The following is a 26603-nucleotide window of genomic DNA, read 5'->3' on the forward strand; positions in this document are numbered from 1 at the left end:
AAGAGCAAGACCCCGTCTCTACAAAAAATAGAAAACATTAGCCAGGCATGGTGGCAAACACCTGTAGTCCCAGCTACTCTGGAAGCTGAGGCAAGAGCATCACTTGAGCACAGGAGTCTGAGATTGCAGTGAGCTATGACAATGCTGCAGCACCACTCTACCCAAGGGCGACAGAGCGAAACCCTATCTCCAAAAAGAAAAAAAAAAGGCCGCTCCTGAGGGAGATGGAAATCAATGAATGAATGACAGTGAAGGAATGAAAGAAACCTAACTCTTATTGAGCTTCTCCAGGTGCCTTCGCAAATTAATGGAGGTCACTCAAATCTTACTCCATTCTCTGAGATAGACATTATCTTTATTTTCCTAATGAGGAAACTGAGGCTGAGAGAAGTTAAGCTACTTTTCCCAAGATATACAGAGTGACCTTTTAAAAATGTAAGTAAAATCATGTCACTCCCCTTTGACAGCCTACCATTGCACTTCTAGTATTATATTAGATGAGGAAACAGAGGCACAGAGAGAATAATTAACTTGCTTAAAGTTAATTATGCTTAAAGCCATACAGTTGACAAGGAGCAGGTTTGAACCTAGGCACTGTATCCAGAGCCTGCACTCCTATCCATGCAATCCAAGCTCCTTACCTTGGCTCTGACTCCTGCTTCCTCTCCAATCTCTTGTTGCACCACTATCCCCGGCCTCACCGGCCTTTCCATTTTTCTGGAATTGTCAAGGTCATTTCCTCCAAGTCCTTTGCATGAACTTTACAATAAATTTAATTTAAAGATCTTAATTGACTTTTATTTGCGATTCTAGAATAGGGCAACCCCTCATTTTTTAGCGTTCCAGTGAGCTAAGCAGTGGATATTGGTTTCATAGACAGAAAAGGGCTGAGGAAAGGAGAAAAAGAAAACAAAAAGCAGATTGGTTGTTTCAAAGCTACTTTCCTTGTAAAGGTTAAAGCAGAGGGGCTGCCTTATCACAGCAGCTAACATTGGCTGTTTGTAGATTTGGCTATTATCTCCCACTCTCTTGATTTCCCAGAAGGGCAGATAAACAACTTTGTTTCAGCCTGGTGGGCAGAACTTTAGCTTGAGTGACCCCATTTTGGTTTGGTCTGTTGGGCCCAGTGCACGAACTCAGTCCAAACCAATGACCTCCTATAAAGTTTATTTAACAAACTGTTCCCTCTAATTGCAATGCTCTTTTTCTAGTTTTCACAAGGTTGGCTTCATGTCATTCATCTCAGCGCAAATGTCACCTTCTCTGGACCTCTCTGACCATCCAATAAAGGCCACCTGGTCACTGGTCACTATCACATTACACTGTTTTAATCCTCAGAAGAACTTTTATCCTTTTTTTTTGAGACAGGGTCTCACTCTGTCGCCCTGACTAGATTGTAGTGGCGTCATTGTCATCACAGCTCACAGCAACCTCAAACTCTTGGGTTCAAGGGATTCTCCTGCCTCAGCCTCCAGAGCAGCTAGGACCACAGGCACGCGCCACCATGGCTGGCTAAATTTTCTGTTTTGTAGAGACAGGGTCTTGCTCTTGCTCAGGCTGGTCTCCTGTTTTTCTTGTTTGTGTTCTTAAGACTCCCTCGTGGCGCCATCAGCTCAGGGAACCATCTGATCTTGGTCACACTTGGTCACAGAGCCTGAGGAGGAGCCTGGCACCTGGTGACAGCGAGATGAATGTGTGTTGAATGAACAACAACTTCAATGAACAAGCGGCTCCTATGACGAAGGCCGGGGAGCCCGGCACCCGCGAGGCTTTCTGGGAATTGTAGTTCCTCCCGGCCCGCGGTAACGCGCCTGCGCAATGACGCAGGCGCCGCGGGAGGCCTGAGCCCGTGTCGTTGCCATGGCTTCTTAATCCGGCCGCGGCCAGCCCTGGGCAGCACAGCTAGCCGCCCTCTAGTTTCTCGGCGACACGGACGGGAAAGCGGAAGGAATCCCGCGCGGTGGGTCCCGGTCGGCGGTGTGCAGGGAGCCTGGGGGCGGAGCGCCGGGGAGCCCAGGACCCCGGAAGGCGGCGGGGGAGCCCGGGAAGCGTTTTCTTCCCCATTTGCCGAGTATAGCGCCTCTCCCCAAGCCCGCTCCCACCACTCTGTGAGTAAAGGATGCTCATCCCATTTCACCGATGGCTTAACAAACTTGGAGAAGCCAAGGGGCTTGCTCGAGGTCTCCCTCCTAGGAAGGGGCAGAGCCTGCCCCAGAATCCGGGCCTGACTCGAGGTCCAGTGACTGCTGGTTGCAGTCACAATGGCAGCCCCATACCCTTGCTTGATCACAGATTCCTCAGGCCGAAGGCTGGGTGGGAGTCGTGTGACCCTTACCAGGACCCAGCTCCCTAACCCCGTAGCCTGGCTTGCCACGCTTAATGCCACCGAGTGAGGTCGTAAGGAGAGAAAATTCCACCAGCTTTGACTCAGGGTCTGAAAGTAAGGGCTGGATAAGACATAGTTAACACAATATCAGGGCATGTTGAAATTAAAGGAGAGCACCTTCAATGTAGTGAGATTCTGGTAGCCTTGTTAGCCCTATAGTTTAATAAATGTAGAAAAAAGGTTCATAGACATTAAGTAACTATCCTAGGTTTACCAAGTTAGGGGTAGAGTGGGGATTCCAACCTAGGTTTCTCTACCTTCAAAACTTGTGTGCTTTATACACTACCTTTTTTTTTTTCAATTACCTAAATTTCTACTCTTTTTTTCATTTTTAACACTGCTACATGACTTTCACCTAAATTTCTATTTATATAGCAACTGCATGAGATAGGCCAGTAGTTCTTAGAGTGTGGGCCCCTGACCAGCAGCGTCATGGAAACATGATAGAAATGCATCTCACTTCTGGGCCCCACCTCAGACCTACTGAGTGAGAAACTGGGAGTGGGGCCCAGCAATCTGTGCCTTAACAAGACCCCAGGTGATTCTAATGCACACTAATATTTGAGAACTGCTGTCAACCAATGATTCTCAAACTTTAACGTGTCTATTCACCTAGGGGTTATGTTAAAATGCAGATTCTGTTTTACCAGGTGCAGGGAGAGATCTGAGATCATGCAATTTCTAACAAGTACCCCTCAGCACTTTAGAATTACCTGGGAGCATTTGAAAAATAGGACACCTGGGCCCTACCCTCCTAAACCAAATGAATCAGAATCTCTGGGGTGTGGAGGCCAGGTAAAAACTCGCCAGTGATTCTGATGTACAGTGAGGGTTCAGAACCTCTGGTGTGAGATTAGGGGTCAGGCAGCTATAGATTTGAATCCCAGCAACTCCACTTATCAACTGTGACCTCGGACAAGTCACTTAACCTCTCCTAGCCTTATTTTTCTTTATTGATTGATTTTTTTGTTAATTATTAGTAGGAATGATACTGACTTTTGTATGTTAGTTTTAATAATCTGTCTACAAAGTCTCTTGAATTCTGAATGTTGATATCACATAATTGACAAATAAGGACAGTTTTATCTCTATAATTATTATTTCTCCAATTTCTTTTCCTTCTGTGATTTTTTGAACATTGCATCAACTATTACCTACATTTTATTGTTGATTAGAAGCTATGAGAGTAGGCATCCTTTTCTTGTCCCTGACTTACTGGAAATGCTCACCATTTTCTTACAGCTTTTTTTTTTTTTTTTTTTTTTTTTTTTTAGAGACAGGGTGTCGGTATGTTGCCCAGGATGGTTTTGAACTCCTGGGCTGAAGTGATCCTCCTGCCTCAGCCTCTTGAGTAGCTGGGACTATAGGCACATGCCACCACGTCCAACCATCCTAGCTATATTTTTCAGATTTACAAAATGCATATAAGTAATCTTTGGCTTGCAAAGTGGTGTGAGGATTCTAAGAAACATGTGCATGAAACACCTGTGCCCACAGACACAAAAATTGGAGAGGTGGTCAGGCTTGGCTCAGTCTGTACTGGGAGTTTTGTTTGAGAATGTGGGGGAGGTGAGTTGGCAGCTGCACCCCCAGCCTGCTCCAGCTGCCGTTTGTGTGCTCCTGCCCACAGTGAGCAGCCAGCGGCGTGGAAGAATGGCAGTGAGCCACTCTTTGAAGGAGCGGACCATCTCTGAGAACAGCCTGATCATCCTGCTGCAGGGCCTCCAGGGCCAGGTGACCACCGTGGACCTGCGGGATGAGAGCGTGGCCCACGGACGCATAGAAAATGTTGATGCTTTCATGAACATCCGTCTGGCCAAAGTCACCTACACGGACCGCTGGGGGCACCAGGTCAAGCTGGATGACCTCTTTGTGACTGGCCGAAACGTCCGTTATGTCCACATCCCGGATGACGTGAACATCACTGCAACCATTGAGCAGCAGCTGCAGATCATCCATCGGGTGCGCAATTTTGGTAGCAAGGGCCAAGGCCGGCGGGAATTCCCCTCCAAAAAATATAAGTGAGGCTGTGCCCTCAGCAAGCTGCAGCCCCAACTCAGGTGCCCCCAGTGTTGTCCTGAGCCAGCTCCCTGCCATCCCTCCCTGCCCAGAACCTGGGAAAGGAACAGGGCCAGCCCAGAAACTGGTGTCCCACAGACACCACCTGTCACAGCTGCCTTTCACAGGGTGTCAACCTCCCAGACTCACCCTGGGATCCAGAATCCTATGTATCTGTCTGTGGCCTTGGGATAGGTGACAATCCCCTTTTTGATCATTTGTATCTGAATCTCTGATTTGCTGACTTAGGGAATCTGTCAAATAGTTTTCACCCCTCTCCCAGTGAGGATCGGTAAATGTGCTCAGCCTGAGACACCCCTCACTGTCCCCATTTCTCTTGCAATTACGTTCATTTTCTCATAAAACCAAACTTGGATACAAACAAGTCCATGCCTCATGCTTTCCCTGCTGTACGCTGGGCTCCCTGTCGCAGTAGGGCTCACCGGGGCTCAAACTTGGCTACACATTGGAATCACCTGTCCTGCCCTCAGATTCAGATTTCATTGGTACGGGGTGTGCCCTGAGCACTAGGAGTTTCAGTTTCCCAGGTGATTCTAATATGTAGCAAAGTTTGAGAATTGCAGGAGAGTACTTCAGTCTGGTCAGGTGGAAAGTGGCTTTCCGTTCTGATTCTCTGTTGGGAGGTTGTTAGTCTCATTCTGTTTCCTGAAGTGGAGAGGCTGGAGTATCCTGGGCCCTCCCCTTGAGTGTGGGAGCTCAGCCGACAGCAAGAAACCAGTCTCTGATTCTGAGAGTCCTTGGGTCCTCAGGGAATAGGGGGTTCTTAGGGTTAGAACCTAAGTCTTTGTGGCAGCTGCCTTGTGGTCATTCTAAACCTACCACAGGCAAACCACCATATCAGTGAAAGCAGCTCTGTCTTGTGGAACCAGAGTTTGTGTTCATCAGATATCCACAGAGCGCCTGCCCTGTCAAGGCCTTGTGCTGAGCACACATTATTGAAGAAGATTTGAACCTTTCTGGAGGTTCAAATGTAATCTGGTGGGGGAAGTGGTCAAGAAAAACAAAGATGAAATTCAGTTTGAGAACTGCTGAGCCAGAGTTTTGAATAAGGCAGGGCCGTTGACCTTAAGATGCCCTTAAGATGCTCTCATTTCTTAAGGGAGATTTGAGAAAGCAGCGTTCATGTGGGCACTTGTGGCCCAAGATCACAGCATTCACGTTCTAGCTCAGTCTTTGTGGGAGTGTTATCCATGGACCGCCTCATCAGGACCAACTGGGATGTGTGTAGGAAATGCACTTTCCTGGCTCCCCCTCACCCCAGACTTGAACCAAAATCTGGGATCCAAGAATCTGCATAAACACCCACTGACCCACCTTGATTCTTCTGTATATTGTATTTCATTGTCTAGAGGCCTGCAAGCCCATTAGACTCTGCCCTCTGCCTTCCAGAGAAAACAGAGGGTCCTAGCAGGGACAGAAACACTTACCTGAGTTTCCAGGCCCCTCTGACAACTAATGTTAAGGGAACCAACACCACAAGGTGACTGCTGGCAAGAGAAACCACAGGGCAGGCCCAGAAGGGAGGTCCTCAATGTGGAAATGTCCCCATACCCTCAGCAAGTAGGGAGAGAGATGAACTGGCGGGGAGTCCCCACAGCAGCCTCCATGGCAGAGCTTTCCCACGTGTCTGCACATTTCCAAAGCTGAAGGGGGCTTAGTTAGGGGTTCAGCTTAGGGATAGAGGAAAAGTCCAGTTCTGCAACTTTGATAGTGCACCAGGGGCCTGGGGTCCGTGTCTCACACCTGTACCCCAGCACTTTGGGAGGCTGGGGCAGGAAAATCTCTTGAGCCCGGGAATTCGAGGTTGCAGTGAGCTATAATCATGCCACTGCACTCCAGCCTGGGTGACAGAGCGAGACCCTGCCTCTAAAAAATAAAAAGTCATGACCAGGGGTTTCTACATTGTCAGCAGAGCCAGCGAGGGAAGTGGTAAGACTAGTGTGGGTTGCTGAGAGGTTCAGGCCATATTCCTTAAGCGTCATGTGCCAGGCCCCGGTGGGACCTCTGTCATTCCCAGCAAGGCCCTGGGAAGATGGAATAGAACGAGGGGAGCCAGGCCCAGCACTGACACTCTCACCAAGCCCCTGGGTTAGAGCACAGCTTAGTCTTCAAGCCCCAGGGATGTGGGTCTTTGGTAGTCTGATCCTGGCTTGCCGGGAAAGGCTGTCAGGGGCCCAGGTAGGGGTTGAGGAGCTCAGTGTGCACCAGCCTATGGGAAGCCAGGAACTCCCCGACTGCCATGGGTCAGCCATTCCACTGGTACTTCTCAAGCACCAACTATGAACCAGGCACAGGGGTAGCAACTGAGGGAATGTCAGAAGGAACAAGGCTCTTGCCCTCAGGGAGCTGACATTCTAGTGGGGGAGACAGATAATAAACAAAAAAAAAGTAAAAATATTTACAGATGCCATGGGAGAAAAAAACAAGGCCCTTTGAGAGAGAATAACAGAGGTGGTTATATTTGCAAAGTGTAGTCCGAGAAAGTGAAATTTAAACTGAGAAGGAGTCTGCCACTTAAAGAGCCAGGGCAAGGCAGAGGAAAGTGTCGGTGTAAAGGTCCTGAGGTAGGAAAGTTGGGGGTTTACGGCAATAACGTATCGTGCCGATTGATGAAAGGGAAACAGGCACGTGAAGGTGGAGAGATGGGAGCAGGTGGGGTAAATGATACAAGGCCTGTGGGCAAAGAGTGTAGCTGGTTCCAATTTCTGGTGTGTAGGAAATAGAGCTAGAGTTTTCTTTAAGTCACCTGAATTCTTATTTTCACCCCACTCAGCCAGAGTGGCAGAAATTTAATTGCAGTCAATTCAAAGTTCCCCCATTTTCCTTGTTTGATTTCTAGCGCACTTCCTGTCAAGGTGCCAAAGCATGGGAAGGGTAGTCTGATTTGGTGGTCATCCAATCACACTAGCATCCACGGAGATGTTCTCTTTTTGTCGTGGTCTTTTGTCATCAGCCCAGGAAGATTGCTGCTGTGTTGCCCCTCCCTGACCAAAAGACCCCTCTAGGTGTGTGTATTTTATTTTCTGTTTTCCCCAGGCCAGGTTAGGCCCAGGAAATTCTTGGGTCTTAGGTGAATTAGGCCCTGTTTGGTCAAATGCAGCACACAGTCATTTCTCTGTAAATGTTACCTCCCTGGTGCCCCGCCCAGGAAAAGACCCTCCTGATACCCACAGCCACAAGACTGAGGAGAAGCTTCTCTATTTTCAGGGACGCCCCCCACCCAGTCTCAGCCTCCCAGATCCCTCTGTTACACAGTTTTCTAAATTTGTATCTGCACAGAAATTCTTTCCATTCCTCCTTGAAATCTAGGCTTTTGGAATTCGGAAGCTAAAAATGGACTCTGCATTCTGTTGTATCAATCGCTTCCTCAAGTAACGAACATATAATAGAATAACTTTAACTATCTTTGTAAGGGAAGGGCCAAGGGACACCAAGGAAAAGATGAAAAACATATTTCAAAATGTTATTGTTCCATTGGAGCCTGGACTACCTGCTACTCATTGTCACAGCCTTTGTTCAAGCACACACGGGCACCCTTCCTGCACCTCCAGCCAAGGTGGGGGTCCCAGCTGATGACAGAACCCCCAGGAATCTGAGTGTTCAGGTGGCACTAAGTGTCTCCTCCCTCCCCTCTCTTTCCTGGAGAGAAGAGTACAGGGTGTCTTTCTCATTTGTAGGGAGGGAACTACCAGGGCTCTGAGGAAAGCTGGGTGGCAGCAGCTTAAAGTTCAGATCTCCCTGGGGGCATACAAGTGCCACAGCATGTCCGGCCCTGACCATGGCCAAGCTGGATGGGACTTGAAGGAGAGTATCCAGTTTAGTGAGTTCCCATTTCACATCCCTGGCTAAAGGGTCCCCAAGGAAAGCAGGGGTCCCCTGAGTTCTCACTAATGTTCCAGAGGACCCAGAGAAACACCACACGGTGTGTAAAGGGTGACCAACCTGGCTTGGTCTCTGCTTGGCAGGGAGCGGGGGAGGGAATTATACCAACAATGTGGCCACACTGGTCTGCTCTGATCACAAGCTGTGATGGCTATAATCTGAGGCTGTCATCAGTGAAAAGGAAGAAATAACTTGATCAGGTTGTACGGGAGACAAAATTTACCAATTGTGTGGAAGAAAAAGACTAAAAAAGTCTTTGAAGGTGGGAAGATTGGGAGCTACTGATGCAGTCCAACTTCATCATTTTACAGTTGAGGAAACCGAGGTTCAGAGAGGGAAAGGGGCTCTCGCCAGATCCCATGGCTAATTTAGAGACAGAATGCCAAGATGGGCATGATAATGGCCATCAAAAATAGCTACTGTTTGTTGGATCCCACTACGTGCCATGCCCCACAAGGGCAGAGCTGTTGTCTGCTATCACCGGATTTCCAGCATCTAATTCAGTGCTCTGCACATAGCAGGCTGTCCATCAATCCTTGTGGAATCAGAGTTCTCTTATTATATCATTATAACAACCCTATATATCAATAACCCCATTTTACAGATGAGCAAACAGGCTCAGAGAAGTTAAATGATCATCTGCTCAAGGTGAACAACAGAATGGGGATTTCAACTCAGGTCTGTGTGACTCCAAGCTCCATGATCTCAACTACTATACTATTCTGTTTCCCAAAATCCTTTTTTCTTTTAGAGATAGCATTTCACTCTGCCATCCGGGCTAGAGTGCAGTTTCACTATCCTAGCTCACCGCAGCCTCAAATTCCTGGGCTCAAGTAATCCTCCTGCCTCAGCTTCCCAAGTAGCTGGGATCACAGGCACACCACCGTGCCTGGCTAATGTTTTAAAAAAATTTTTGTGGAGCTGGGGTCTCAATGTGTTGCCCAGGCTGGTCTTAAACTCCTGGCCTCAACTGATCCTCCTACTTCGGCCTCCCAAAGTGCTGGGATTAAAGGCATGAGCCACGCATACCCGGCCTCCCAGCACTCTTGACATCATGTTAATGACAAAGTAAGATAAGAGATGCCTCTGCTCACCTCAGTGTAGTACCCAGCCACAGACTATGGGTCATACACTCAAAGCTTGTCATACCCAGGCCTTGGGGCTTGGCCACAAAGAGAAACCAGAGCTAGCTAGTAAGCAGGACTGGGTTTCAGAAGCCTGAGGAAGCCCCTGAGGGCTGAAGGTCTCTTTCCCTCCTTCTGTGATAGGCAATACCTCATCAAGCAACCATCTTGTGCTGTTGTGACAGGCATCACTTTGTTATGGCAGTGCCATCTGCCAGTAAGCCCAGAGTTGGAGAGCCAGCAGGAGAGTATGTCACTGTGTGTGTGTCACCCAGCAGTCTCCTCATGTTGGTGTCCTGATAACAGTTTTGCATTTACTCTGGCTGGCACCTTTAGTTTCTATGCATTACCTCTTCTCCTCGCCTCTTTTTCTTCCTCCTCCTCTCCTTTGTTAAAATCCAAAATTTTCGATCACCTGAGTGTCTCCTGGGGGTGGGGATGGTGGTGTCAGCGCTGAGTGATTCATCTAGCTGATAATTAGAGCTCTGGAAAACCCAAAACTCATTCTTGTCAGAGTCAGGGCTTCCGGAATCCCTAGGCTTTTCCTTTTGTCAGAGAGAGGAGCTTGGTGGGCTGGGGCCTGCCTGGCTTCTTTATGCCTGTCTTTTGGTTGTCCACCTCACTGAAGCTCTGCAACTGAGATGAGTGTGTGCATTTGCTGGGTCCTGTGTGAAGCTGTTTCCATAATTCACTGAGTTCTCACAATGATCCCACAAAGTGTTATCCCTATTTGAACAAAAGGGGAAGGTTAGGGAATTTGCACATAGTCACCCAGTTTGTAAGTTGATGTCCCAGGGATTCAAAGCCAAGCTTTTTGGAACCTACCAGGCTTGGTTCAAATCCCACCCCTGCTATGATTAGCTGTGTGTCTTTGGACAGATTCCTCTTCTAAGTGCTAGCTTCCACATCTGCAAACAGCCACCTAATGCTAAAGTCTCTGAAGTGCTTAACCCAGGGTGTGGCACGACAGTGGGAGCTGTTCTGATTACTATTGTTATTCAGCCCTATCAGCAGCTCCGTGGGCATCAGGCTTACAGAGAGGCAAAAAGGACACAGGCAGAGGCAGCCAGACCTCACTCATACCAACTCTCATGCCTGTGTGGAGATGACAAATGTATACACACAAGTGCCTGGCAACACACCTTAGGAAGACCCAGCAGTGCACACAGGCTTAGACACGTGTGCCCACACATGGATACAGAGTGACCCAGGGGACAGCTGGAAAAACAGCTAAGAGTTACAGTCATAAGCAGCAAGCACTCTGACTCACACCTCTGAGACAAAGGAGTGGGGCTATGGCCGCTGGTGCTGCTGCCACTGAGCCCTTCTAGCTGCTTCTGTATGCCAGGGGAGGGAAGCCAGGCTCTCAGAGGGCCCCAGTGAGTCACCAGCCTGATGCAATCCCTTTAAAGGGCTCATCGGCTGGTGCAAGTAGCTGATTCATGGAGGGCGTGGTTGCTGGAGGAGGAGGAGAAAGGGACCGAAACTGCAGCAGGAGGGACTGAGGTTAGATGGCTGGACTCGTTAATAGGAACTCTTCACTGTAAACCTCCCTGGTCAAGACTCCAGGGATCTCCAGGTTGAAGCTGGCCATCCTCGGGGTTTCTACAAAGGCGAGGGACCTTGAGGGAAATGAATTGTGAGAGCTGCGACAGGAATTTCTTTTGAGCTTAACTGCAGCGTTTTCGGCACAGAGTTCTAGAAGCCAGGAAGTGGGGATCAAGGAAGAGTCACTTTTCTGATAAATACACAACTACTGGCCAACCTTCCAACTGCTGGCGACTTCTTCACCCGGGGCAGGGCGAGTGTAGGGCCCGCGAGGTTCTGAGGATTCGGGGCGGGGGCGGTGCCTCCGTCCCAGCCTCACCGCAGACATAGATAAGTGGTAAGTACCGCCTCTTAACGCCACAGCCTCCAATCGTTTAACAGGTTTCGGCCCAGGCCCCACCCTGAACCAATCCTCAATCTGATCTGGCCTCTTGCCTGAAGGCTTCCGCCCATCGTCAAGATGGCGCCCCAATCCCAAGGCCGCAGACACAGGCGACGGGGCGGGGCTGGGGGCGGGGCCGCGGCTCGGGCCGGGAGGAGGGGGCGGTGCGTCACTTCCGTTGTCAGGTGGCGGCGCCGCAGCCATGGAGGCAGGCGGCGGCGGCGGCGGCGGCTCGGGCGGCTGCGCTGGGAGGCGGCGGTAAGCGGCTCCCACGCCCCCAGCCCGGCCCTGGCCCTGGCCCCGGCCAGCCGGGACGGAGCGCCGAGCAGTCCCGGCTCCGGGCTACGGACTATGGGCGAGCAGCGCTGACCACACGGGGAAGGTGAGGTGGGGGTCCCGAAGCGGAAAGTCGGGCGGGGGTTGCGGATTGACGGGGCGGGCCTTAGTGGCCGTGGCAGTGGGACCAGAGTGACAGCCCGAGACCCTCTGGGTGTGACAGAAATGGCAGGAGCGAATGTCCCCTCTGTTGGGAGTCTGCCCTTCCCCGGCGACTGGGGCGGGGGCTGCCTAGCGCCAGGTACGGGGCGGCTGCGGGAGCTTCAGTCTCCACCGCAGCCCTGGGAAGTGGTCACTGCCAGCCTTGCCCAGAGTCACTCAGGCAGTAAGCGAAGCAACCGGCGTTTGAACCCAGCCAGGTTTTTCCAAGGAGACACCCTCTGCCTCTCCATACTTCCCTCCTGATTCCGAGAGTCGCTTGAAAGTTAGAACGAGTCCCCGGGGAGGGCCAGCCAGGGCTTCCTCCAGGAGCCCTCACCCATTGGCACGGGCACCATCGCTGCTGGGGAATTTTCACATCCCGGGCGGCGTTCGGGTGCGAGTCAGCTGTCTGCTTGCCAGGGCCACGTTCGGCTGGCCTTTTCCAAGGAGAGAGCTTGCTGTGGTCAGTGTTCCACCTGCAGTGCCGGTTAGGCCCGCCCATTCCCACGCCACTTGGCCCCACCTTCCAGCCAGTAGGTAGGGGCATTCCGATTCTGGATGCCGAGTTCTCTGCCCACCCCAGTTTCCCACGTTTGATGCCCTTTTGTTGGCGGAAGGAAGAGATGACAGCTGCCTTCTGTGGCAGGATAGACTTTGCTCTGTTTTAAGTCACTGGAGGAAACCGGTTCACTTTGCTTGGTTTTGAGAACCAGTGGGGAAGAGGGTAGTCATGCTGGGCTGAGGCCTTTCCCTCTTGACTGAGTAGTTTTGCATGAGATAAGGAAGAGCACAATATGTAATTGTAGGGCCAAAAGAATCCTTGTTTGTAAACAGTGCCTGTGAACTCCTCCAGTGCTCTTTAATGGCCTTGCTGTGTCAGTTGTTAGCGGGTTGGATTTAGACAGTCTGAAGGTAGCCCTCATTTATTCATTCATTCATCCCTTACATGACAACAACAGGGTCTTTGCCGGAAGAGGCAAGTGCTAGACAGTACAGTGGTCAAGAGTGGGCTTTGGAGCCAGACTTCTTAAGTTCAAATTCCAGCTCAGCAGATTTCCAGCTGTGTGTCCTTGGGCACACTGCTTAATCTCTCTGTGCCTCAGTGTCCTCATCTGTAAAACAGGAGTGATAAAATAGAGATATTATGAAGATTTAAAAAGTTAACACATGTAAAACACGTAGAACTGTGACTGCCACATAGAAAGAGTTCAATAAATGTTAGCTATTCTTATTTCAAGAAATTCATGCCCTAATTACGGGAAACTGGCCTGTGAACATAAAGTTGAAACTAGTAGCAGCAACAGAGTGCTGTGGGAGCCCAGCAGAGGAAGCTGCCTGGGGTAGGGGGTGCAGATGGGGGGGTGCCCTAGGAAGGCTTGGCAGAAATGATGCTGGAGCTTAGTCTAGAAGGAGAGGAGGGGGAGGCTTAACCAGGTGAGAATGAAGAGGCAAGTGTTCTACTTAGAGAGCGAAAGAGACAAATAAACTCATAGTTTATTCCAGAAACCTCAGATTATTCCACATAATGGTATATAATGGTATGGAAGTTGACCATACCACTATGGTCAAGGTGCAAGGTGAAGCAGTATAGGTTGATGGATGAGGGAATGCCACAGTAATGATTTGGGACTTTATGTCCAGACAGTGGGGAGCCAGTGACAAGGTTTTAAGCAGAGGAGTGACATGATTGGATCTGTGTTTTAAAAAGATTTCCCTGAAGTCCCAGTAAAGGAGGGAAAGAAGAGAGGAGAGACTAAAGGGGTAGAGACTTCTTTCAAGACTCTTGCAGGCTTCTGAGAGAGGAGAGTTGGTGGTGGATATTTGCTGAGAAAGGACTGTGTGCAGCCAGTGCCAGGTTGCAAGCTCCTTGCATTGGCTTGGGCTTCTCTGCCTGGCACAGAAGTGCCTGGCACATGTACCCCTCTCTTCCTGGGATTGCAGGTTACTTTAGCAGCTGGGGAGGTGAGGCTGCCCTCTCAGAAGGCCAGTTCTAAGAGCTGCTGCATTTGTTCACTTGTGCCTTTAATTTGACCTTTGGGGAAGGCAGTAGGTTGTAGTGGTTAAGAGCTTATTTGCCTCTGCCATCAGACAGATCTGGGTTCTAATCCCAGCCCTGCTGGTCACTAGGCGTTACTTATTCTCTTCGTGCTCAGCTTTCTGATCTGTAAAATGGGGACAATAAGAGAACCTCCTTAGTGGGACCATTGTGAGGATTAAGATGTTGCAGGATGAGTATTTAGCACACACCAAGTAGTAAATGCTTGGAAAATGTTAGCTTTTATGACAGACTGCAGGAAAGAACTTCCAAGAATTAGTTGAAGCAATCCATGGCGACTAGAACTGTGTCCCACTGAGCTGTCAGAAATGTCCTGAGGGATCACAAGAGCACAGAATTTTATTTTATTCTTTCTGAAAAGGAAATCTATGGGGAGTTTACCCAGTCTGTATGGGAGTTATGCAGATGATTCAGCTCAGTTCTTTAAAAGAACCATTTTTAAAAATAGAAGTAGGACTGCTGGGAAAAAATAGTATTTTAAAGTATACATGGGAGAAAATGTATTTAGAGTTTCTTCCATGTATGTCCCTACTAGCAACCCTAGTCTGCTACCTGAATTAGCAGCACCAGGAGGTGTCACACACATTGATGTGTGTGGTGGCTCCAAATACAGACCCCTGATTCCCCCTGATTCCCCATACATGAGCTCCCACCTGTAGCTGGGGCTGTGCTTGGTACTGGGGCAGGAGGAGGATGGAGAGGCAGGCCCTGCCCTGGAGGAGGTTGTGGTCTAGCAGGGACAGAGGCTGGCTCCTAACCAATTAACACTTACACAGAGCTTGGTGAGTCTCTCACAAAAAAGTCTCTGCAGCATGTGGCGGAACCAAGTGGAAGGAGTGATTCACCTTGGGGTTGAGGAGGAGACTGGGGAAAACTTCAGAGAGCCTTAGAACTTGAACTGGATCTTGAAGAGTGAACAGAGTTTTCTGGGGGTCCAAGGAGCCCTACAGGCAGGGGGAGCAGCATGGCACAGGCATGGATGCGTGTTGGCATGTGTGGCACTTTAGGAACCATGGGGTTTCTAGCCCAGGATGTGAAGGGACTGGCTGCAGGACATGCCTGAGAGGTAGGCAGGCACCAGTGCTAAGATGCTTGGACTTTGTATGCTGTTGGTGATGGATGCCTTGTGTTAAGTGGAGGAAACATACCAGTAGACCTGCATCTGCTTTGGAGGATGGATTAGGGAGAGTCTGCAGGCCCCGTAGGAGGCTGTTGCAGTAATCACAGCAAGGGCTGAGGGGGGCTTGAATCAGGGCAGAGGCAGTGGGGATGAGAAGAAGGGCAGAGATCAGAGCTATTCGGTGGGAAATCAGCTGGACTCTGGGAGTGTTTGGAAGTGATGGCTTCCAGGGAGAAGGACTGGTGGCAGGTGCCCCTGGGGTTTTTGGTGTGGGTGACAGAGTGAATAATAGTGCAGAGATAGGGATGGCTCAAGGGGAAGATAATGGCCAGTGAAATCTGCCAGCTCCATTGAGCAAGCCCAGAGTACACCCTCACGGGAGATCAGTTGCAAAGTCTCGTGGTACCCTGTCCGTCTTTGGGCCAGGCTTCCCTCTGGTTTTGGCTAAGTCAGCACCTGGGAGAAGGGTAGCCTCCCTTCCTTCACCTTTCCTGTGCCCAGATTTTGTTTTTTCTCGGTGTTTATGGGAAGAAAGGACAGAACAGGGCCCTGCAGGGAGGTAAGGGAAATGGGGGGGAGGGGTCTTCTACCAAGGCACAGGCCCACAGCAGGGAGATGGGACATTAAATGATGCCCTACGTCAAAATACTGACCAATAAACCCCAGACAGGTCCTTGGTGTAAGTATTCAGTGTTTGTAGGAAGAAGGGACGGGATGGGATGGGGCCCCTGCAGGGAAGCAGGGAGTGCCATCCACAGGGCACGGTGGGGAGGGTGTTAGGGGGAGAGGGCCCCCTTCCGCTGCCCAGAATTGACCAGTGAGGTGAATATCTTCGGGTTTCAGGAACTCCACTTGCTGAGTCTGCAAAACTCTGAAAATTTCTTCAGCCTTCAAATGGCCCTAAGAACACGCCTTCCCTTTGGCGATATCCACCCTGATTCAGCAAGCTACAGCTGACTGATGGGGTCCTGAACAGCAGTGGACCATCAGGGGAGAGGCAGCTTTCTCCGCACCTCCTGGAGATCATACCTAGAAAAAGACTTTGAGATTGGATTTGCTCCCCGCCACTGGGTGAGCGTCCCAGTCCCTCCACCAAGGACTCTCTCAGAGCTATCAGGGAAGCGAGAGGAAGCTGCCCAGTGCCCTTGTCCCCCTGAGTTCTGAGGGATCGAGGAGCTGTCCCTGCATTGTATTGAGCTTTGGAGAGGGGTGTGCTGGTGGGCAGGCCTTCAAATAGGCCCTTTGGGATTTGGGAAATTTTCACAGGATTTGTCCTTGAGTTTGTGGTATAAAGAAGGTAGAGGAGAAAGTGGCCTGAAACGATCATTTCTTCCTTCTCCACCTGCTCAGGCGAGGCAGTGGCCTCGAAGGTGGCCCAGGGCCCACAGCGGCCCCTGCATATCCTCGCAGGCTCTGTAGTCAAGATCCAAGAGGGGAAAAGGATGGAATAGTTTGCTTTGATTTACTTACTATCTTAGAGAGGGTTCCACTTTGGCACATGCATGTCTGGGTCATTTTTGACTACACTGTGTCCCATCATGAGTGTAATAATCAACAGGCACTCTGCAGATGAACACTTAGGCTATTTTCTGTCTTTTGCTCTCCAAACAAAGCTAAGTGACTTTCTTCATACATACGATTTTGCCCACCTTAGGTATCACCTGCAGAATAAATTCCTAGAAAGGGGGTTGCTGCCTTAAAGAATATCTTCTTATTTTTAAAAGAATTTCTAGGTCCGCTTTTAATAAACTGGAGCAGCCTTATTTTCCCCCCAGCAAGCAAATCTACTCTCTTGGGTTGTGGTCCCACTTCTTGAAGGAGGGCACTGAAATCCCTTCTCCCCAAAGAGGCTACACCCCAATGGTGTTCGTTCTGTCAGCTGTGGCTGTCTGTCTTGGGTGTGAGTTCAGGCTGCACAGAGCATAGCGGCCTATAGGCTGATGATTTCAGAGAAAGTCTAGTTGTTGGAAAGCACCAGAGGCAGCAAAACTGAGACGGGGTCTTGTCATTCAGAATGAGGCTGTCCCCTCTAAATGTGTTTACAGACCACCACCTACTTGACAAAAGAGATAGAGGATCTTTGGCCTTTAGGAAGTCTGCAATCCAAGGGTCCAGAAGGAAGAGAGAGTAAGCTGGTTGTCGTAGTGGGAATTGGCAAAAGCAGGACTGACGTGCCTGTCATTTGTCTTTGGTTTGGGGGCAGAGCTGATGTGAGGTATGTTAAAGGGATGGCAGTGCTTCTGGGGAGAAGCTTGATTCAGCCCCCTGGGGACCTTGGGACTGGGTAGCCCAACATTCCATGGGGCATTTGAAACCCCACTGCTAGCATCTGCCAACTCTGGAAAGCAAGAGTCCTGCTATTTTTTGCAATAAGTATGGAGCTCTCAGCATAACCAAGTTTGGGGTGAGTTTCATGGTGTGTGTTCTCTTCTGACTCTTCTGAGGTGGTCCGTCCTGAAGAAACAGGAAACCAGCAAAAAAAGAAGAATCCCCACTGCCTTCCGGGTCCTTTGCTGAGTACTTTGCCATGTGTTATTGAATCTAAGGAAGTAGGGATTGTCTCTGTTTTACAGAGAACACCCAGGCTCGGAGTAGCCTGTCCACCATTATACAGCTGGTAAGGACAGAGCCCCAGAGCCCATGTCATAACCTTCCTCTATCCCAGCCCCAGGGAACCCAGCCCACATAGAATCTTGGACTTAGAGTGGTACGGCTGGAAGAAACCTTGGCAAAGCTGAAGAAAGAAAACTGCCACTGCTTGGAGATAAGTCGCTTCCCTTCCTGCTCTATGAGTGGTGGATAAGGAGACTTTCAGCCATGTCACCCAGCAGTTAAGGGCCCAGGCTCAGATCAGGCCTGGCTTCAGAACCCAGCTCTGCCACTTGCCACCTGAGTGACCTTGAACAAGTCACTTCCCATCTCCAACCCCAGTTTCCTCTGCTGTAAAATGGGCATAACAGTCCCTACACCAAAGGTAGTAATGAGAATTAGACGTGAGGCATTACTGTCTGTAGCATGTTCAGCCTAGTGCCTGACATGCAGTCAGCACCTAGGGGCCAGCTCTGGCGAGGTCCAGGTGCGCTCTTGCTAGTGGGTCCGTGAGTGTCCCAGAAGAGGTGTCCTGAGCCAGCTTCCAGCCCTTACAGGTGCTAGGTGGCAAGCAGGATGTTCCTTAAAGGCATGTTTGCAAGCTATCTGGGAGAGCTGAGGCTTACCAGGAATGTTGGCTTTGTCTCTTGCGTCCCTCGCCCTCTTCGTGCACCCGTGTGTTGGCACCCAGGCTCACACCTGTGGGCAATCGCACTTTCACCCATTGCGTGCCATACACTCTCCAGTCTGCCTTCGAGAGGCCCAGCCTCCCGATTCCATTACTGCTCCTGACAATTCTAATGGGTTGAGATCTTTAGATTTTTTTAAACTTGTGTTATTATAGTAGCCTATAGTAAAATGTCAAGCAATACAGAACATAAAATAAAACTCTCCTTCCCCTCGTTGAGTCCATAGTTCTATTACCTGGAGGTATCCACTGTTAACATTTCTCCTTGAAATTTCCTATACATATTCAAGGGTATGTATGATTTTTTTAACCCAAATAGGATCATATTATACATATAGTACTGCAGTTTGCTTTTTTTGGTAACATACCATAGACATCTTTATCAGCAGCTGTGGACCTAGTCTTAAAGGCTGTGTAGTATTCCATTGTCTAGGTGGAACATGATTAGTTAACCAGTCTTTTCTTGATGGATATTTAGATTTGTTTCTTATCTGGGATGTGTGTGTGTTTTGATTTTTGTGGTTTTGTTTTTTGCTGCTACACATAGTTCTACAGGGACCATTGTTGAGCATGTTTATCTTTGTGAACGTCTATGAGTGTGTCGGTAGGCCAGAACTGGAATTGCTGCCCTGAGACACATGCATTTTCTCTTTCTTTGTTGGCTGTGGTTTCACACCTGTCTTCTGCATACCTTCTGGGCCTGTGTAGGGTGTGGGGGGCCAAAGGTGAACAAGACCCCTCTCGAGACACACCCGAGCAGACATGTAGAGAACGTGCTCTCTCCAGTGCATGGACAGTGTCTGTCGGTGGTGGCTTCTGGCCCCCATGATCAGCCATGTCTGGCTCTCAGTGGTCGAGCAGGTGAGGCCTCGTGTGGGCCACCTGTCTGAACAGCCAGCTGAGGGACAAAGCCTGCTGTCTGCCTCTCATCACACCAGGCAGCTTCGTGACTCTCTGAGCAGCCATAGCCAGTGGCATTTGGTAAAACTTCAGAAAGTGAACTGTATTATTCCCTGTGAAAGTTGTGAGACTGAGTGTTTTTATGGAGACAGTTATGGAAAGGCAGTTGGCTGGCCCCAGTCCAGACTGCCTCTCTCACAGGATGACTGTGGTGATTTTTGCTGTTGAAAACAGTATAAAGAGACAGAATCGCACCTGGGCCTGGCCTGGGCTTTCCCGTCTGTCACTCTGGAAATCTGCAGTAGAAGGAAGGAAACGTAACATTTCTAAGCGTCTAGTGCCTCCTACACACTGGCTCTCAGCTGTCCTCGGGAACCCTCTTTAGGGGTAGCGCTGTCCCTTTCCTCTAGGTAGGGGGACTACAGAGCAGAGAAGCGCCTGTCCAGGTGATGCAGTGGTCAGAATGGTGGCTGTCACACTCAGTCAGTCATTTTTTGGTTGCTTGCTGCTTTTTCCTTGCCTGGTTTGAGCTATCGTAGTGGCAAGAATTTAAACTCCGCACGGGACCCCATGGCAGGCCTTGTTCCCAGGCTGACTCACTGCACAAAGCATAACTGATTATTTGAGCTGAGGGGCCTCTTAGTCACATGCTATGCCAGGATCTCCCTTGTTGTAATCGGCTCTTCTACTTTGAGTGAGCCAGAGCAGGCTGGTATGACAGGGAGAGCTGTCAGTGACTCAGTCTGCTGTCACTGCACATGGCAGAATGCCCCCTGTAGAGCCAAGGGGCCACCAGAAATGTCTCCCAAGCCAACGTGCTTGGCTGCTTCCCCAGGCTACTTCTCAAGATGGGAGACAGGCCAGCATAGCCCTGAAAGAGCTGAGCCTGTCCCTTACTCTTCCAACACCCACACACGGTGACGGATTATTTGTTGTCACATCAGCTGCTTCCGGAGGCCCTTGGGAGGGGAGAGCTGGGGCACGGCTGGTGATGCTGCCCTGGATTCTGCTGTGGTGGCTGTCAGAGTGACTGCCGGTGAAGCCCTTTGCCCCAGGAGCAGCCAGCCTGATTCAGTGTGCAGGGATTGGCTTCCTCCTCCCTTTGTCTTTTCCCCAAAGGAACCTGCAGAGAGAGCTGCTCTCCACCTCTGTGTGTACAGCCCCAAGGCTTTTCATTCTGAATCTCTCTGAGATAGGTCCTCCTGGCCAGAGGCCTTTAGCCTCCAGACTCTCCTCGCAGCCTTCACGGAGGCCACAGAAGAGCCCAGTGGGGACTTCCTCAGGGAAGTGGCTGGAGGAGGGACATCACTGATTTTATAGTCTCCTCTCGTGTGGGGCCAATCTGTGAATCTTGCCTCCTGGAGGAGACGAGAGCTGGGTCCCCAAGCTGCAGACACTGGGCCTTCAGGCCCCTCCTGGCCCCCAGGCCTGCTGTGCTCAGCATGTTGGAGTCCTGCTGAGGAAAGGCAGCGTCAGAGGATGCACTGGGGGCAGCAGGCTGGGCACAGGGCCCTCTTTCTGACCGCCCCTCCCACTTCCCACTGGGCTGAGTCACTTCCTCTCTGGCCCCAGCAGGTACTCTCCCACAGGCTGGGAGCAGAGCCGGCTTCAGGGAGTGAGGTTCACCCTGTGCAAAGAGAGCTCTGGTTAGGAGCAGCCAGTTCATTTGTAACCCCTGAGGCAGTAAAGCACAACGTTCAGAGAATGATGCGATGTTATGTATTCTTGACAAATTGGAGCTATACATATCCTGCATTTTAAAGATGAAGAAAATCATCACTCTGTTTTGGAACAGTGAAGATGACAGCACATGCATGAATCTTTGTCATCAGGGAGTCCTGGCTGAAATCGAGGGATTACTAATCCTCCCCTCTATCCGCCTGCCCATCCCCCCAGCATCCATCCTGAGCACAAAGCAAATGGCTTCTAGTGGGTTCCTGGGGAGATTGCTTGTAGCCATCAAGCTCCCAGGGAGAGAGTTCATGCTGCCCTCAGGAATGGCTGTCATTCATACGCAGTGGAAAAGCCCTCAGTAGAGCCCCCTCCACCCAGCTAGCAGAAGTAGGTGAGACCCAGCCCTGTGACATGGGCCAGGGTCTCTAGACTTTGGTTTCTTAGTAATAACAGGAGAGTCTTTACTTTAGAAAACTGTGAGAATTAAAGAGAGACTCTAGGAGACGCGAAGAATGGTTCCTGGCAAGTAGTGGGAGACCATTAAATGATGGTTAAAAAGGGATGTGCCTGGAGAGACTTGCCACAGAGAGGTGGCCTCGACACAGAGCAGGGAGCACTCACCCTGCACCCAGCAAAGACCTCTTCACACCACCAGCACAGCCTCCTCAGCCTGATCCTCCCCTGTCCCATGAAGGAGGGAGTATAACCTACCTGTTTTACAGATAAGTAAACTGAGGCCCACAATGGGTAGGTGACTAGTTCAGGGTCTCAAAACAAGTGAGCCTCCGAAGCTGAAATTTGAGCCCAGGCCTATGTGAACCCCAAATCCATCTTGGTCCCGCAACTGGCATTTGGATAACTGGTCCATAGTTTGAAACCCTCAGTTCTATGGCGATGAATTCCTTTTGATTTCCTGGGCTGACTTTGTGGTTGGAGAGCAGGTCAGTAAGGTTGGTGGCCCTGGTAGAAGAACCTACACGTGAGTATTAGGTGCAATGGTAGTGGCTCCCAGAGTGCTTGGATAAAGAAAGGGTGGGGATGCTGCATGTCTGCTGGTGGGAGGATGTCTCAGTAACCCAGCCTCTGACTCAGCCCTTTCTCTAGAGAGGCCCCACTCAGGGGGCCCTGAAATGCCTCCTTCAGAGAGAAGCAGTACATGACCCCTCTCCCTCCTTGCTCAACTAGAATTTTCTGGCTTGAAGGTACCCTGGTTCCAGGAGAATGATTGTTTATAGGGAATTTGGAGGGTATTGTCCTCTCTGTGGTTGGCATTCCTAGAACCATGCAGACATTGGGTGGAGCAGGAACAATAGAGGAGGTAGCATGGTCAAGTAGAAAGACTACAGGATTCAGCGTTGGAAAAGCTGAGTTCACATCTCAATTTTTTCAACAACTAGCCAGGTGACTTTTGGCAGGTCTCAGATCTCTAAGTCTCAATTTCTTTTTCTAGAAAATGTTTTTTGTGGTTTTTTTAGAGACATGGTCTTGCTGTGTCATCCAGGTTGGAGTGCAGAAGAAAATGTTGTGTTGTGTGTGGGGGGCGGTGATCAGTTATGATTTGTGATAACTGTAGATTCTGCATCCATGGACTCAGCCAACCTCAGATTCAACCAACAGCAGATCAAAAATATTCAGAAATAAAAAGTGGATGGTTACGTCTGGACTAAATATGTATAGACTTTCTTTTGTTATTCTTTGCTAAACAATACAGTATAACAACTATAGGCCAGGCGCGATGGCTCACGCCTGTAATCCTAGCACTCTGGGAGGCCGAGGCAGGAGGATCTCTCAAGGTCAGGAGTTCGAGACCTGCCTGAGCAAGAGCAAGAGCCCGTCTCTACTAAAAATAGAAAGAAATTATATGGACAGATAAAAATATATATAGAAAAAAAAATTAGCCTGACATGGTGGCGCATGCCTGTAGTCCCAGCTACTCGGGAGGCTGAGGCAGAAGGATCACTTGAGCTCAGGAGTTTGAGGTTGCTGTGAGCTAGGCTGATGCCATGGCACTCTAGCCTGAGCAACAGAGTGAGACTCTGTCTCAAAAAAAAAAACAAAAACAATACAGTATAGCAGCTATTTACATGGCATTTGTATTGTATTAGGTATTATAAGTAATCTAGAGATGATTTGAAGTATAAGGGAGGATGTACATAAGTTATATGCAAATACTACAGTATTTTATATCAGGGACTTGAGCATCCTTGGATTTTGGCATCCATGGAAGGTCCTGGAACCTATCCCCTGAGGATAACAAGGGACAACTGTATTTGCAAGTGCTTTGTAAACTATAAAACCATGTGTAAAAATTAATTATGATAGTTAATGTGAGAGTATGGGCCACCCATGTGGGTTCTAAGTCTGAAATTCACCATCCAGAGGCACACAGGAATCTAGGAGAGACTGGCAGCTACCTAGGGTGGACAGGTGGTCTGTAAAGCATGGGCCATCAGGTTGCCTTAGTTGGATCATGCATTCAGATTTCACATTGCTTACCTCGTCATTTCATCCCAGTTGTAGTCAACTAAATGCATAGTTAGGCCAGAAGTTCTCTTTTCTGGGGAAATGAGAGTGGTAGGAATTTTTCTGGCCAGCAGAAGGAACTTCACGCCACCTAGAGTGGCCGGGAGGACCTGTTACTGGTGTGCGGGACAGGCCAGGCTGTCACTCACGTGCTTACTGCTGAAAAGCAGATCTTTTTGCTGGATTTTCCCACATTAGGACCTGGTCTATCCCTTCATCAGTGAGGGGTCCTGCACCGGCTGCAGGTGTGTTGTGAATGGCTTTCATTCCTCAGTGAGGATTGCTCTGCAGCAGCAAAGGCTGTCTAAGCACAGCCCTGGTGATCAGCTAGCTTAGACCCATCCTCCCCCATGCATTTCTGACATGGAACTTTTCCTGGACAAACTATCCCAACACTGTGCAGCCCAGTTACCTACAGCTGTGGCACCCCGCCTCCTGCCATGAGCATCTGTACTTTCTTCAGGGTCCCACTCCAGTCCCTGGCCTCTAGTTGGGCAGAGTTTGCCTGTGAACCACAGCGTGTACCTCTTTATTCAGCCTTCTCTGTCTTCTGCCCCAAGAGAGCCTTTAGTGCCTTACAGCTGCCTAACAAACAGTCACATACTCTGTTTTCTCTTTAAGCAGTTTGTTAGGGTGCAGGGAAGCAGAGATGAATTGGGGTGGTCCCTCCCTCCCAGTGGGTACAGCACAATGGGCGGGGACAGAGGTGTGTCCAGATGCTCTGGGAGCAGCCAGCTCTGGCAGGAGGCCTTCTGTGGAGACTTGCTTCAGAAAGTAACACTTCAGTGAGGACTGAGGGAGAGGGACAAACCAGCCAGGGAGAGAAGGGCAGGGCAAGGCACACTCAGGGAACTGTGAGTCATTTGGTGTGCGTGGGTGGAGGGTGCATGTGAGGGCAGTGAAGCTGGAGAGGTAGCCTGGGTCTGCTCAGGCTCACTGAGGAGTTTGGGATTCTTCCTGAAGCCCATGGAGCCCCTGGAGGACCCCCACAGCAGAAGATGGAGATACTGCCGCCTGCTGGCCTCTGTCTGTCCAGCCCCAATTACACAAGTGGCTGAGGCTGGCTCTTCTGATGGAGGGCATCCTTCCTGATCAGCCTGAGGGAGAGCAGTGCCCCACCATCCTGCACCCGGTGCCAAGGAGCCCTTTGAAGATACACTGCAGAAACACGCCACCAGGTGGCAGACCCAGAGATTGCATGAAGGCCTCTTCCCCACCCCCCATTTCTTGAGCATGGTATTTGGGAGAGAGGGCCATACAAGACTGAACCCTGTTCGTTTGCCAGGCCGTCTCTGCCCAACATGTATGAGATTCCAAGTTCTGCCACTGTGGGCTACGTACCCACGAGCAGTTCCCTTTGAACCTGTGAATCAGATTTTGGGAACTATTCCAGCAGGTTAAACTTTCTCCTCTGCCTCTGGGGACTTGAGAGTAAGTTACAGACATTGTGACTCTTTACCTGAAAACACTTGAGCGTATAACTTTTTTCCTGCAGGATCACCTATTGCATTTATTTGTTGTATAGTCTCCTCTAATCCAGAATAGTTCTTCAGCTTTTCTTTAACTATCTGACATTGATGTTTTTGAAGCATATGGGCTCATTTTGTTCAATGGCCCTCAATCTGGGTTTGTCTCAAGATTGGATTCAGATTGTACATTTTGGGGAAAAAAATAGCATGAATAATGCATCTTTATTAAGTGCATCATATCAAAAGGCATGTAATGTCAGCTTGTTCTGTTACTAGTGATACTAACTTTGACCATTTGGTTAAAATTTGCTTTTTTTTAATTGAGGTCTGTTTACACACAGTGACTTTCACAGATCTTTTAACTGTGCTTTTCAATTGTTTCGATAAACACGCACACCCAGAAGCTATGTCCTTCGACAGTAAAAGTTTTACAGCTCAGTATATGTGCTCTTGCTCTGCCCTCCTCCCCCAATCCTGCTCCAAGAGATCTTGGGTTAGAGGCACCAGGTCTTAATTCCAGACTCCTCTCCGCCACCCACACTTTGCCTCTGACTGGAGTGTGATGACGGACCCATCCAGGGAGGTAGGTGGCCTAATCATCCTGGACAGTTCCTTACTGTGCCCCAAGTAGGTAGTTGCCAGCGTGTGTGTGCTCATGTGTGGATGCCTGCAGGGATGCTTCTGCCCAGGAATGGCAGGACCCTCCGTGCCTTGGCCAGGCTTCAGCTGCTTTGTAGCTGGGTGGAGCTGAGGACAGACTGAGCTGGGGAGGACAGTGACTGCGTTTCATTTGTTCAGTACCATCTTTCTTTGCAGCCCTCCCCCCTCCTTCAGAGGTTAATGGTACGTCCACCGGGTTGAAGCATGCTCTGCTGCACGGTGTCTTTCCTGGCTACCCCACCCAACTCTCCTGTGCACTGTCACACTATACCACTGGACTCTGGGCATCCTTAGCCTTGGAACCTTATGTGTCCCTGATTAGCTCGGCCTTGCTAGGAGAGCTGGGCTCATATTGCCCAGCAGCTTTAGGGTGAGATGATGCTAGCCCCAAATTGACAGGGTAGGATCAGGCATTCCCCACTCCGTGCGTACCATGGCAGCTGTCCAGAGCTGAGGGCCTCTCATGCTGAGGCCCATACTTACTCCCGGGCTTGGCAAAGCAGTGGAAGCCCCTGCTTTCAGAATCGAGGAGCACAGCTGTGGCCTGCAGAAGGCGGGGTGCCAGGCTGGGTTCTCTTGCCTCTCTCCTGGCCTCCCCTGACCATTGTTGCCTCACTGAACTTCCTCTTGAGTTCAGGTTCTAAGGGGACTGGTGCCGACTTGTGAGGATAGAATGTGGAAGAGTTGACAGATTCAAAGCTTCAGAGACTTCTAAGCTGGGACTTTTGAGTTCCTGGGGAGCTGAGCAGTGAGCCCAGGAAACACCAGGCAAATAGTTGCACCTGAGCCAGGCTGGGCCAAGACCCTTCACCCCAGCCTGAGGACCAGGTATCTCTGGAGGGGCCTGGGCCCCATGTCCTCCTGAGACTAAGTAGCCAGACTTTCCTCATCACAGATCCCACTGGGGAGCCAGGGTCCCTCTGAGCAGGCCTTTCCTATGGGAGGATTTGTGGCCATTTGTAGGTTTGTCTCTGGAGGGACACGCATCAGGCTGAGTTAAGAGTGGGGCAGGTCGTCCCTGTACATCAGCAGGGGATGGGAAAAGG

General features: G+C 50.0%; 2 protein-coding genes across 4 annotated transcripts in view; both read left to right on the forward strand.

Annotated features, from left to right (window-relative positions):
* The first annotated feature begins 1822 nt into the window (after positions 1–1822).
* LSM10 (LSM10, U7 small nuclear RNA associated) lies at positions 1823–4829 on the forward strand. 2 transcript variants are annotated; one of them, XM_045548250.1, is made up of 2 exons: positions 1823–2108; positions 4017–4829. In XM_045548250.1, exon 2 carries the CDS (start codon positions 4040–4042, stop codon positions 4409–4411), a length of 372 nt encoding a protein of 123 aa, XP_045404206.1. In that variant the 5' UTR covers positions 1823–2108; positions 4017–4039; the 3' UTR covers positions 4412–4829. The 2 variants fall into 2 exon arrangements, with proteins under 2 accessions (XP_045404206.1, XP_045404207.1); XM_045548251.1 differs by having other exon boundaries at positions 1823–1960.
* A 6124-nt stretch (positions 4830–10953) lies between these two features.
* Positions 10954–26603, forward strand: part of STK40 (serine/threonine kinase 40) — a 42527-nt gene continuing 26877 nt past the window's right edge. Inside the window, exon 1 of one of the 2 annotated variants that reach the window (XM_045548253.1) lies at positions 10954–11356. The gene's annotated coding sequence lies outside the window, so the exon portion shown is untranslated. Of the gene's footprint in view, positions 11357–11569; positions 11784–26603 lie in introns of those variants that run through there. The other variant, XM_045548252.1, reaches the window with a different exon arrangement.

The sequence above is a fragment of the Lemur catta genome, chromosome 3 (genome assembly GCF_020740605.2).
Source record: "Lemur catta isolate mLemCat1 chromosome 3, mLemCat1.pri, whole genome shotgun sequence".
Lineage (NCBI taxonomy): Eukaryota > Metazoa > Chordata > Mammalia > Primates > Lemuridae > Lemur > Lemur catta.

What these genes read in the sequence shown, in the direction of transcription:
- LSM10 (XM_045548250.1), top strand. Translation starts at nt 4,040, where the DNA reads ATGGCAGTGAGCCACTCTTTGAAGGAGCGGACCATCTCTGAGAACAGC.